The 13,602-nt window shown below is 46.3% G+C and overlaps 1 protein-coding gene across 1 annotated transcript in view; it reads left to right on the forward strand.

Moving 5' to 3' along the window:
- LOC126416490 (RNA-binding protein 24-B-like) overlaps window positions 1–13,602 on the forward strand; it is a 355,325-nt gene that overhangs the window by 130,091 nt on the left and 211,632 nt on the right. Inside the window, exon 2 of the mRNA XM_050084231.1 lies at window positions 11,642–11,768. Within this exon, the coding sequence (XP_049940188.1) occupies window positions 11,642–11,768 (127 nt within the window). The remainder of the gene's footprint in view (window positions 1–11,641; window positions 11,769–13,602) is intronic.

Here is a 13,602-nt window from a genome sequence, read left to right on the forward strand (position 1 = left end):
CGGCTACATATCGGCCGCCTCGGGTCACGAACTGGGCTGAGCCTTTCTCTGCTCGGCTACATATCGGCCATCTCCGGTCATGAACTGGGCTGAGCCTATCTCTGCCCGGCTACATATCGGCCGCCTCGGGTCACGAACTGGGCTGAGCCTTTCTCTGCTTGGCTACATATCGGCCGCCTCGGGTCACGAACTGGGCTGAGCCTTTCTCGTTCGGCTACATATCGACTGCCTTGGGTCACGAACTGGGCTGAGCCTTTCTCTGCTCGGCTACATATCGACTGCCTTGGGTCACGAACTGGGCTGAGCCTTTCTCTGCTCGGCTACATATCGGCCGTCTCCGGTCACGAACTGGGCTGAGCATTTCTCTGCTCGGCTATGTATCGGCTGCCTCGGTGCTGTGGGACTGCGAGGCTGAGGGAGGGTGTGGCTTCGCCACTGCCTCCCATTCGTCGTTGCATTATGCCGCCAGACATCGTTATCTTGTGTGGTATCGATGCAAGGTGCCGACTTTGTGACGGCACCGCGATGTCTCGGCAGGACCGCAGTTTTCGTGTTCTTCATGCCCGAAAGCACCTTTTGTTCGCCAAGTATGAGAGTTGTGTGAGTAAGTGTAGATGACTGTGTGTGTGTGTGTGTGTGTGTGTTGTTTGTGTATGTGTATGGGTGTGTGTATATGTGTATGTGTGGAGTGTAGGGTCATCAAAGAAGTATTATAGGCCCTCTATTGTTCCTGATCTATGTTAACAACATAGGAGAGAATCTGAGGTGCCGTCTTAGATTGTTTGCAGATGATGCTGTCAGTTACCGTCTTGTAAAGTCATCAGATGATCAAAAGGACTTGCAAAATGATTTAGATACGATATCTGTATGGTGCGAAATGTGTCAGTTGTCCCTGAATAAAAAAAAAAGTTATTCACATGAGTATTAAAAGAAATCAGCTATATTTCGATTACGCGATAAGTCACAAAAATCTGAGGGCTGTAAATTCAACTAAATACTTAGGGATTACAATTACAAATAACCTAAATTGGAACGATTACATAGACAATATTGTGGGTAGAGCAAACCAAAGACTGTGATTCATTGGCAGAACACTTAGAAGGTGCAACAGGTCTACCAAAGAGACTGCTTACACTACACTTGTCCGCCCTATTCTGGAGTACTGCTGTGCGGTGTGGGATCCGCATCAGGTGGGACTGACGGATGACATCGAAAAAGTATAAAGAAGGGCAGCTCGTTTTATATTATCGCGAAACAGGGGAGATAGCGTCACTGACATGATACGTGAATTGGAGTGGCAATCATTAAAAAAAGGCGTTTTCCGTTGCGACGGGATCTTCTCATGAAATTTCAATCACCAGGTTTCTTCTCCGATTGCGAAAACCCACCTACATAGGGAGAAATGATTATCACGATAAAATAAGAGAAATCAGGGCTCGCACGGAAAAATTTGTAGACTCTAAGCAAGCTGGCTGTGGCTCTATAATGGTGTAGACCATCAGAATCGATCATTGACTGGAAATGATTTAGTTCGGCTACTTGGAGGCTATTTTCAGCCATTCATGAACTTGATGATCCCAAACAACGGTGTCATATCATCGAACCACAATTGTTTACATTGGTTTGAAGAACATTCTGGAGAATGCGAACGTATGGCTTTTAAGTGCTCGTTTTTCCCGCGTGCCGTTCGAGATTGGAACGGTAAAGAGACAGCATGAAGGTGGTTCATTGAATCTTATGCCAGGCATTTTATTGTCAATAGCAGAGTAATCACGTCTTCAGGGCACTCGTGACCTACAGGGACCATCCGACCGCCTTGTCATCCTCAATGGAGGATGCGGATAGGAGGGGCGTGGGGTCAGCACACCGCTCTCCCGGTCGTTATGGTGGTATTCTTGACCGATCAGGGGCTTCATGCTACCAGCCCCACTTTCTCCTCAGTCGTAGAGCACTCCGTCTTCAGGCCACGAGTGGCCTATCGGGACCATCCGACCGCCGTGTCATCGTCCGAGGAGGATGCGGATAGGAGGGGCATGGGGTCAGCATACCGCTCTTCCGGTCGTTATGATGGTATTCTTGACGGAAGCCGCTACTATTCGGTCGAGTAGCTCCTCAATTGGCATCACGAGGCTGAGTGCACCCCGAAAAATGGCAACAGCGTATGGCGGCTGGATCGTCACCCATCCAAATGCCGGCCACGCCCAACAGCACTGAACTTCGGCGATCTCACGGGAACCGGTGTATCCACTGCGGCAAGGCCGTTGCCCCCTCAGTCGTAGAGGCGAAGTGAAAATTGTTTACAGCACGCCTCGTACCCTGGCGTTCACCCCGCCACTCCCGGCGGTGTTTTAACGTCAGTGATCCGACGGGAGCCGGTGTATCCACCTCGGCAAAGCTATTGGCCTACATCATTGCTGACCCGTGCAGACGACGAGCAGAGTAACTCAATTGACGACTGGTGCCTCCGGAAATCTACCACAGCTCTACTCATGGTCTACGCGGGTCACCAACGGCACCATTTGGTCTGAAGATGGTCTAGTAGACAGAAAATGGTCACCAGAAAACATCATTTGGGATGGAGAGTGATTATTTCTAGTAAAAGAGGGATCGTGTTTTGTATTGCTAAACGGACTTGTTGCAGTGTTTTAGAATTTAAATCATCCACTAGGTGAATTTTACCCAGAATGAAGACTATCCGTGACGGTGTAGTTGGCGAGGCTCTGCTGGGGAGTGTGAGTGGCGACAGGCCGCCGCATCGACAGGTTGGCGGCTGTTATCTGCGCCGTCCTTGGCCTTTATCGGAGCGCCGAGCAGCGAGTGCGCCAGAGCGCCAGGTGGCTGGGCCGCAGGTTACGTGGCGCAAGCTCGGCCGGCCGCGTGTCCCGCGGCTTTCTCCGACACTGCTGGCGGCCGGTGCCAGCACCTGCCGGCCAGTGGCGAAATCGCGACAGATAGCTTGAAATCCAGGACGGCAGTACATAAACAGGAATCAGCTCCCTACCCTGGAGTATCGATTATCTGGATACTGATTACTCGAAAACTGCAGAGCAGCCACAGGTTGCATTTAACGTTTTCATTATATTTTGTCCCTTTTCACATGACAACAGCTGGCCGGGGTGGCCGAGCGGTTATAGGCGCTACAGTCCGGAACCGCGCGACCGCTACGGTCGCAGGTTCGAATCCTGCCTCGGGCATGGATGTGTGTGATGTCCTTAGGTTAATTAGGTTTAAGTAGTTCTAAAGGTGGCAGGGGTAAAATACAGGGAGCGAAGGGCTATTTACAATTTGCACAGAAACCAGATGGCAGTTACAAGAGTCGAGGGACACGAAAGGGAAGTAGTGGTTGGGAAGAGAGTAAGTCAGGGTTGTAGCCTATTCCCGATGCTATTCAATCTGTATATTGAGCAAGCAGTAAAGGAAACAAAAGAAAAATCCGGAGTAGGAAATCCATGGAGAAGAAATAAAAACTTTCGCTTCGCCGATGACATTGTAATCCCTTCAGAGACAGCAAAGGACTTGGAAGATCAGTTGAACGCAATGGACAGTGTCTTGAAAGGAGGATATAAGATGAACATCAACAAGAGCGAAACGAGGAAAATGCAATGTAGTCGAGTTAACTCGGGTGATGCTGAGGGAATTAGATTAGGAAATGAGACACTTAAAGTAGTAAAAGAGTTTTGCTATTTGGGGAGCAAAATAACTGATGATTGTCGAAGTAGAGAGGATATGAAATGTAGACTGGCAATGGCAAGGAAAGCGTTTCTGAAGAAGAGAACATTGTTAACATCGAGTATAGATTTAAATGCCAGGAATTCGTTTCTGAAAGTGTTTGTATGGAGTGTAGCCATGTACGGAAGTGAAACATAGACGATGAATAGTTTGAACAAGAAGAGAATAGAAACTTTCGAAATGTGGTGCTACAGAAGAATGCTGAAGATTAGATGGTTAGACCACATAACTAATGAGGAGGAATTGAATAGAATTGGGGAGAAGAGGAGTTTGTGGCACAACTTAACTGGAAGAAGGGATCGGTTGGTAGGACATGTTTTAAGGCATCAAGTGATCACCAATTTAGTACTGGAGGTCAACGTGGAGGGTAAAAATCGTAGAGGAAGACCAAGAGATGAGTACACTAAGCAGATTCAGAAGGATGTAGGCTGCAGTAGGTACTGGGAGACGAAGACCACAACGACAACAAGTAGTTCTAAGGTCTAGGGGATTGATGACCTCAGAAGTTAAGTCCCATAGTGCTCACAGCCATTTGAACCATTTGAACTTGACAACAGGGAGCACCTTCAGAACTGAGGAAATATAGTGTGCCAATATAATAAATTCACAAATTCGGTTTACAACTTGATAAATTATATAGCTGAGGGCACACGTTAGGAGGCGTGCATTAATTAGATGAGGCGCTTTGGGGGGGGGGGGGGGGCGTTGGTCGAGCTGAATCTCACCAGTGTCACGTGGGGGATGGGGCTCGGCAATTACCCTGCAATTTTTTTCCGCTAGAAACAATGTAAAATTCGGGAAAACTGGATCAAATTAAGTAAAACACGTTCCTCCATTAAAATGCGACTGAATCCTATACAACTACATTTATCGCGCTTATGCGAACGTCACGAATTAAGAGTCCGCGCAGAATACTGCGGCCGGTGGATGCACAGTCGGCAGAGTACGAATGAGGAGAGCGGTAGTGGTGGAGGTTATGGGCGCACGCTGTAGGGGAAAGGCGGTACGCTGAGGCAGAAGTGCCGTTCTAAGCTGAAGCCTACACTCGCATCTTCTGTAAATACGAAGTGGAGCCCGGCCACGCCTACATTTGCATGGTGGAGTGTCATGAGTGGCGACTTCTGAGTAAAACCAACACATTTCTCTCGTTGTCATGTTAAAATTTGCTTCTTTTGCCAAAACACAGCGGATTTACCGGGTGTCACTTTACTGTGCAGACGCAACTGCGAGAGACTTCTGAAACAGTAGTTTATTCAGGAACTGAGGGAAAACGTCCTCGTTACAAAATAAACGTGCATTGTTTTCACTTATGTTGTTTCAAACCCATAACATTACTCGTTTCACCACCTGTCGATGGCCCTAAAAATTACATTCTTTCATCTGACAAGTCTGTAATTAGTGGAAAAACACGGTAGCTAATGACGTTTTGCATAATAATCACGTGGCAAAATACTCTCCTCTTTCCGTGCTATCATTTGCCAAAATCTCATTCCGATATGTCAAACCGTTTATGAAATATGAGCAATGTTGTGGATATTTCCCTCTGGATTTATCGCTGGCGCGGCGCGATCGTAAATGAGCGTGTCACGTCAGATCAGTTTTCTCAAGATTGGTAACAGATAGAGACTGCACCAAGTCTAAAGAAAAATTCGATACGTTAGGTAAATCTGATACGCAGCAACATATTATGTAATATGCAGCAAACACAAAGTTACAGCGACATCAACTTTTGATTGCAAACTCCTTCGAATTTCGTGGAGTGTATTACTTCCATGTAAATATCACAATAACTATAAACATTAATGAAATGATGAGCACTTCATCATGGACCTGACAAACAAAGCTATAAGTAACATAGAAATGATTTTTGTACCGAATAGTTTCTGTGAAATCGTTTGAGAAAGACTGCAGGATTCTGTCACCGCCGAACGGCAGAAAGGTGACAGAACACAGTCGGCCTCCCCTTCCGAACAAACGAATGAACTCGCCCAACGCTTTGTACGAAAATTGGGCATTGCGCATAGTATTCTGCGCAGACTGTAGCACAGTAGCCGTCACTGGCCAGACAAATGCACGACCCGACGAACGCTGTGGTGTACGAGCCGGTTGGCAGCGATGCGCTGACAGGTGTTTACGCCCGTAAATGTTTCGTTACGCTACGGCTCATTCAGAATGAGTTATCACGATTATTATGTTGCATACATGAAAAGACACGTCTACAATCAGAAGCAGTGCTCTCAGGAAGAAGTGACACGAAGTTATGAACGCAGTGGAGTAGAGGTTCACCGAAAATGGAATACTTGGTGCTGCCCGTTCAACATGATATCAAACAGCTCCTGAGAGAAGCTGCGGAGAGAAGGGCCGATACTACTCTCACTTCCTGAATAAGGTAGGGCAAAATACCTTTCTTTCTACAGAGCTTCTGTGTGCAAGCAACAACGGTTAGAGTGGCCAAATCAGAACGAGGTTGAAGGAACAGAGGATTTTACTGAAAATCACGTGGACATGTTGAGACCGCATGTGAGTCCTCGTGGACAGAATTATAATGAATTTTCTTTTACGAATATTAGTGGTTCCTTTTATTTAAGTATTTTATTGTTCGATTTTCTCACTGTGATGCTAGCCGACTTCCTGTCTTGAATAATACTCTTAAATAAAGATAATTAAGCAAATTATGTTTTTGAAATAAATCCAGTTCAATCAAGCACACATTAACATATTTACACTAAAATATACATTTAAAAAATTCTGACATGACATCTCACGACATCTCACCAAGGGGGCAGGGGGTCGAAAAAACGCCAAAGCAGGCCTGTGTGGTTCACATGGCTCTGAGCACTATGGGACTTGACATCTGAGGTCATCAGTCCCCTAGAACTAAGAACTACTTAAACCGAACTAACCTAAGGACATCACACACATCCATGCCCGAGGCAGGATTCGAACCTGCGACCGTAGCGGTCGCGCGGTTCCAGACTGACGCGCCTGTGTGGCCGAGCGGTTCTAGGCGCTTCAGTCTGGAATCGCGCGACCGCTACGGTCGCAGGTTCGAATCCTGCCTCGGGCATGGATGTGTGTGATGTCCTTAGGTTAGTTCGGTTTAACTAGTTCTAAGTTCTAGGGGACTGATGACCTCCGATGTTAAGTCCCATAGTGCTCAGAGCCATTTTTTGAAAACGCCAAAATCGAATTACTTATTTACTGGACGCCCCCTTACCAAATGTGGAACAGTGTATATTGCTGCCTTCACACATAAGTAGTTGCTCGATTGGCCTCACGAGCCTGAATTCACCTCATTCCACTTTTCCCACTAAGGAAAAATATGTGGTAGTGCCGCATACGGCATCGAGGCCATCCACATGGTAGTCGTGCAAGCCGACAGTTCATCTAGAAACCAAACTCCTCCCGAATAGTCGGTGAAGGCTCAGCAGTACCGACCGGCCGCCGGGTCATCCTTAGCCCACAGGCGTCACTGGACGCGGGTATGGAGGGGCATTTGCTCAGCACACCGTTCTTCCGGTCGTATGTCAGTTGACGAGACCAGAGTCGCTACTTCTCAATTAAGTAGCTCCTCAGTTTTCCTCACAAAGGCTGAGAGAACCCCGCACGCCAACAGCGCTCAGCAGACCTTATGGTCACCCTCCAAGTACTAGCCCAGCCCGACAGCGCTTAGCTTCGGTGTTCTGAAGGGAATCGGTGTTACCGCTGCAGCAAGGCCGTTGGCGACCGTTCAGCTACGGAGAAAAAATAATTGCTTGAATTCCCCTCTCCGAAGCGAGCTCACCTTCGTCTCTGTTATGCCAACATCGGGCGCTAGAGGCATGGAGGGGATCGAACAGCATTGTCTTAGTAGACGATCCGTTTTCAGGCGAAGATGCTTCATATAAGCGGCCATTCATCCCGACCTCGATCCTCGGCTCTTTTCTTAACCCTTTCGTGGGCAAAATATTGAGCAGTTTTTTTTAATGAATGGAGAGCAGATAGTAGTTAACAGATAGGTATATTTATCATACAGAATATCAAATTTGCTCCAACTGTGAAAGTGAGGTCACACAACAAGGTGGGAATTATTCTTCCTACTGCCCTTCCTTGGAGTTAAATAACAAAAACAACTTTTTCAATATATGTCATATTTATTTGATACATTTACTTCTCTTGTTACAATGATTGTTCACAATTACTTGCCATGAAATTTTCTGAAACATGGGTCTATGCAAAGTGGTATTTGACAATATGTATAAACACAGCGAGTGCTCCTTTCCGCAGCTTTGGTACTACAATGACGGCACTTCCAGTAGGTTTCTCCTAAAATGGGTTAATGCTCCCCTACAGCCACATGACGAAAATCTTCAGGTACTTTACCCCTTTTTGCCAGAAAGACAGGTTTTTGTTCACACCTTTTTTGGGATGAGAAGCCAGCGATCAGTTGTCTGGCTAGATGGATCCTGTATGTGAGCTGATCATGCTGTCCACTTTCTCTTTTACTTATTTTCCACAAGATAAAACTGTTCACTGCAGGAACGTCCACCAGGAAATAAAATATTCTGTGCCAACTTTTTACAGAACGTCTGGCAATAGCATACCTGTCTCGTTTGATCAAACTTATCGACACTACCCATTATTTTGTTGTATTCAGCCACAACGTGAGGACAAGAAAACTGTACTAGTACCATCCCTGTTTTTCCTTTTCTCTGTGGCTGTTTCTCATGGGTCATGAATTGAGGACAGGTAAGTGACTGGACGGTTATCCATCCATTTTACTGCAGAAATGGTTCCTTTTGTTTCAAACTGGAATTCTGCTCGTTCAAATTTTAAGTTTTCCTTTATAAATTTGGGTAAATCAAAAGAATTTACCTTATACTATAGCTTTGAGGAAAAAATCGCAAAATGCCACGCAAACAGTACTGAAAGGCTCCTCTACAGAGCAACACTCAGCTGTACAATGCCTCTGCAAGAAGGTACAGCAAAAACGGCGGAAACTTCCGATTGGAAGTAGTACCCTACACTGTTCACTAGGTGGTAGCACCGTACAGAGGTGGGAACTGTGAATCCCACGGGACTAGGAGCGAGTTCATTGTAGTGGGAAGCATGTTTCCCACGGCTCACTTAAGGGTTAAAACAACTCTGTCACACTGCGTTCAAAATGTCCTGAACCAGGTTGACTCGTTTGCTTGGGCAACTGACCTGTTGCGCCGCCACTAGAGAGCTAGACCACGGATGGAAGTTTACCTCTAACCTTCCTTCCACGAATGGAAGCGGAGAGAAAGTGCGGCCGGTGAGTCGGCAGACGCGTGGCTGCCCACCTGGCACCTGGCGGCGCCCTGCCTCCCATCTGCTGCGCCGGCACTCCAGCGGAGCTTCCGCTACCTGTCTCTCTCTGTGCTGTCCTGTCGCTGTCTCTGTCCCCGTGTGACGCAACGCCGCGGCCGCCGGTGTTTTCAACGCGGGCCGCCGTTTCCGCGGCGCGCCGTGCCGCCTGTGTAAATAAACTGCACCGCACCACGGGCTGCGCGCAGCTGTGGCCTTCGGCGCCGGCGCTGCTTTCGAACCCGACCTCCGCACGACTCCCGCTCCGCTGCTGCATTACGCTCCTTATTCTGTGGGCAGGTGTCACGCGAGGTTCTACAAAATACGGTACGGTCCTCATCTACACCCCGACCGCCTCCGTCGCCCAGTGGTTACGTTATGTTAACCGGGTACCTAGAAACGACGGAGAGGCTCCATCCCCGCCGCAGCCGCAGTGGTCCACAACACCACGACGACTACCGCAGTCCACTTCACACGTCCGCCGACCCACACCGAACCGAGGGTTATTGTGCGGTTCGACCCCCGGTGGTTCAAACGGTTCAAATGGCTCTGAGCACTATGGGACTTAACTTCTGAGGTCATCAGTCCCCTAGAACTTAGAACTACTTAAACCTGACTAACCTAAGGACATCACACACATCCATGCCCGAGGCAGGATTCGAACCTGCGACCGTCGCAGTCGCGCGGTTCCAGACTGTAGCGCCTAGAAGCGCTCGCCCACTCCGGCCGGCCCCGGTGGACGCCCCCCCCCCCCCCCCCTCCACAGGGTACATCTCATACCAGACGAATGTACCGAGCGAGGTGGCGCAGTGGTTACCACACTGGACTCGCATTCGGGAGGACGACGGTTCAATCCCGCGTCCGGCCATCCTAATTTATGTTTTCCGTGATTTTCCTAAATCGCTCCAGGCAAATGCCGGGATGGTTCCTTTGAAAAGGGCACGGCCGACTTCCTTCCTCATCCTTCCCTAATCCGATGAGACCGATGACCTCGCTGTCTGGTCTCCTTCCCCAAAACAACCCAACCAGACGAATGTAACCTCTATGTTTGCGTGGTAGAGTAATGGTGGTGTGCGCGTACATGGAGAACTTGTTTGCGCTGCAATCGCCGACATAGTGTAGCTGAGAGGCGGAGTAAGTCCACATTTGCCGACGCTGATGGAAAACCGCCTAAAAACCATCCACAGACTGGCCGGCTCGCCGGACCTCGATACAAATCCGCCGGGCGGATTCGTGCCAGGGACGGGCTCGCCGTATTTTTTTATTTTATGTTTTATTTTTTTAAGCAAAGTGTGAGTAACATTCGCGCTCTGGAGAACAATTATGTGTTTAGGCATTTCATTCACCTGGGAATCAACGATCTCGGCCATTCTTGCCTGTTATCGGTATCGATACCGCACAGATGGGCAGAGACAGTCGGACAGTCGGATAACAAATTACAAAAAAATAGATTTTCTCGTAAGATGTAATTACGAATTATCAATCTTCAGATCTTTTTCCTTTACTTGTACTGTAAAACCACCTTCTTCCAAGTTTCATGATTGTAGGTCAATGGGAAGTACAGGCTTTGATGATTGAGTTTACGAGTATGCGACATAAATGGCCGTATTTTTTGATTATGTTGACATAAAAGCTAACGTTTATTATGTCACAAAGGGACCATAGACCTTAGTACGTAACATAACTTCCAACTTAATACGTCTACCAGTTCCTGAGAAAACTGACAGACAGTCCGTCTGGTAAGCCGGCCGGGGTGGCCGAGCAGTTCGAGGCGCTACAGTCTGGAACCGCGCAGCCGCTACGATCGCAGGTTCGAATCCTGCCTTGGGCATCGATGTGTGCGATGTCCTTAGGTTAGTTAGGTTTAAGTAGTTCTAAGTTCTAGGGGACTGATGACCTCAGAAGTTAAGTTCAAATGTTCAAATGGCTCTGAGCACTATGAGACTTAACATCTATGGTCATCAGTCCCATAGAACTTAGAACTACTTAAACCTAACTAACCTAAGGACAGCACACAACACCCAGCCATCACGAGGCAGAGAAAATCCCTGACCCCGCCGGGAATCGAACCCGGGAACCCGGGCGTGGGAAGCGAGAACGCTACCGCACGAGCACGAGATGCGGGCTAGAAGTTAAGTCCCGTAGTGCTCAGAGCCATTTGAACCACTTTTCGGTCTGGTAACAAATGGAAAGAAAACATTTTCGTGTGATATAATTGTAAATTCACAATTTTCGGATTGTTTCCTATGCTTGTACAGTGAAACCTTGCATATTTCGAGATTCTAGACTAGCGGGAAGTACCCTTTACGTTTTGATCAGGGAGTTGACTAATTCTCTCAAAAAGAACAGCACAAGGTATTGCTGGTGAACTGCAAAAAACTTGCACCATTGAAATACAAAACATCTACAATTAGAATTAGACATTTTCATAAGTGCCAGTGCAGCTCTATTCCATGTACAGAGTCTTTGGCAATCAAATGGTTGTTTTCTTTTGCTTACCTATTTCCTGCCTCTGTCTTGTTAGTAGTTGTGTCAAGTCACGACCATCAGCACTGTTGAATCAGAATCTGTGTCTTGCAGTAATGAATGTTCTCCGTTGTTACAGGTGATAATGGGCGACCGCACTGCGGCAGAAAGGGCGTGCAAGGATCCAAACCCCATCATCGACGGACGCAAGGCGAACGTTAACTTAGCTATCCTGGGCGCCAAGCCACGTGGAAATGTGACGACAGGTAAGCCCACCCCACTGCTTCATTATGTTGTTCCGCCACGAGTTGCGTTGGGCAGGTACTGATGTGGGGCGAGGTAACTCTGATGTTATGATACACAATTTCACCTGCTCTTGCACAATGCACGTAGTCTCAAGTGCATCCTCCCGTATACCACCTACAGTCGTTAATAACCTTCTTAGCCAATTAAGGTCCTTGTTGAGGCGGGTACGCGGATGGTTTCATAAAGAACACCAAAATCGTCTTTCTCATCTATCCTTTCCCGATTTTGCGGAATTTCACCTCCTTACCGGAATATTATCTTGGTACAATGTAGTTATTTAAGCAATCCGCCGAAGTTTTAGTTTCGGCTCACCTTCGTAATACTTGAAGTCGTATAATAAGTGATATGCAGTTCCTTTGTTGTGTCTTATTCAGCGGTTATTATAATAATGAATCTTTCAAAGACTCTCTATAAACTAAGTTGGTATTGGTAAGTCAGTAGCTGTGAAAATATCCGTAGTCATTTTATTGTTTGTTCAGATTCGAATTTGTGCATCAGTATAGAGAACGACATAAATCATCATTTTAGCTTGATTAATCCTTTGCACCCATTTGTGGTTAAGCTATGTCGAACAATTTTACCAGCCGTATTTTTGAATGGCAGTAAAAAATATAGTGTTTCCAAAAGTCACTTTAACATTCTACCTCAAAAAAGATACACTTCTTGAAATTGTGTATATACACTTTCAGTAGATAAATAATTCACTTTCACTGAATAATGTTTAACTGTAGTTGTAAAAGCAGATTACAGAAATCCCAAATGCAGCTTAGCAGCCCTAGATGACAACAGCATAATAATAGCAACCCAAAGACAACTGAACAGCAACTGAACGTTTAATTTATCTGCATAACTGGTAAATACTAATGTGCAGCTATGGCGCAGTCGGGCGAAATCGATACTCTTGCTATCGCAGACAAGCACCGCGCTGTAACGTAACGGCCATCGCAGCGGGCCTTCTTTGATTTACGCAGGGTAGAGTTCACTCGGCCGCAGTTTCATACGGATGACATGAAAGATAAGAAAACGAAGCGAGAAATCAGTTTTTAACATTTACAGAGGCGAATACAAACCTTTTTGTTCTCATTACCGAGTGTTGCTGAAGCAAGAGAAATTTTACACGTTTATGTCACTCAGATTCAGAATACTTAGGTCCTAGCGGCCTCGACGTCGATGCGATGCTGCACTTCGTCCTTTCGTAATTTCAGGGTCATGCAGCTGTTTATAAGTTACAAGCAGTTACTTTCAAGATTGAATTCACCAGATATTCACATTCTTTTTTCCAGTATTTTGAGACCTGTTATGCGAGGGACCTTAACTATTTGCTTCGTATTTTGGATTAAAAACTCACTGGTGGACCCCAGGCGTAGCATAAATTGGAACAGATCACTCCTCTAATGAACGAGAATTCGCGTATTTAAATGTGGTAGTTTCGTTATTAACCCGCGAGAACTCGCGCCTTTAAAAGTTGACACGATTGCTCGCCTTTGGAGCATTTTGCTCATACTCAACAAGCAGTCGGAAATGTGTAAATTAGTTTGATTTTATTTTTACAAGAAAACACTCATATTTTAGTATTTAATACATTTATTTGCAGTGCAAAATAATGAGTTTATCTATATTGTTGGTAATAATCTTAAGATAATTATAATCGCGTCTTCTGAGGTACTTACAAAAAAAAAAGAAAAAACATAGGAAACAAGTATTTCTTATTATTTAACTTCGGTGATTTAATCTTCATCATATATTTGAGCTTTGCACGTATCACATAATGCTACAGCATGTTCATTACACAAA

Source organism: Schistocerca serialis, chromosome 1 (assembly GCF_023864345.2).
Source record: "Schistocerca serialis cubense isolate TAMUIC-IGC-003099 chromosome 1, iqSchSeri2.2, whole genome shotgun sequence".
NCBI lineage: Eukaryota > Metazoa > Arthropoda > Insecta > Orthoptera > Acrididae > Schistocerca > Schistocerca serialis.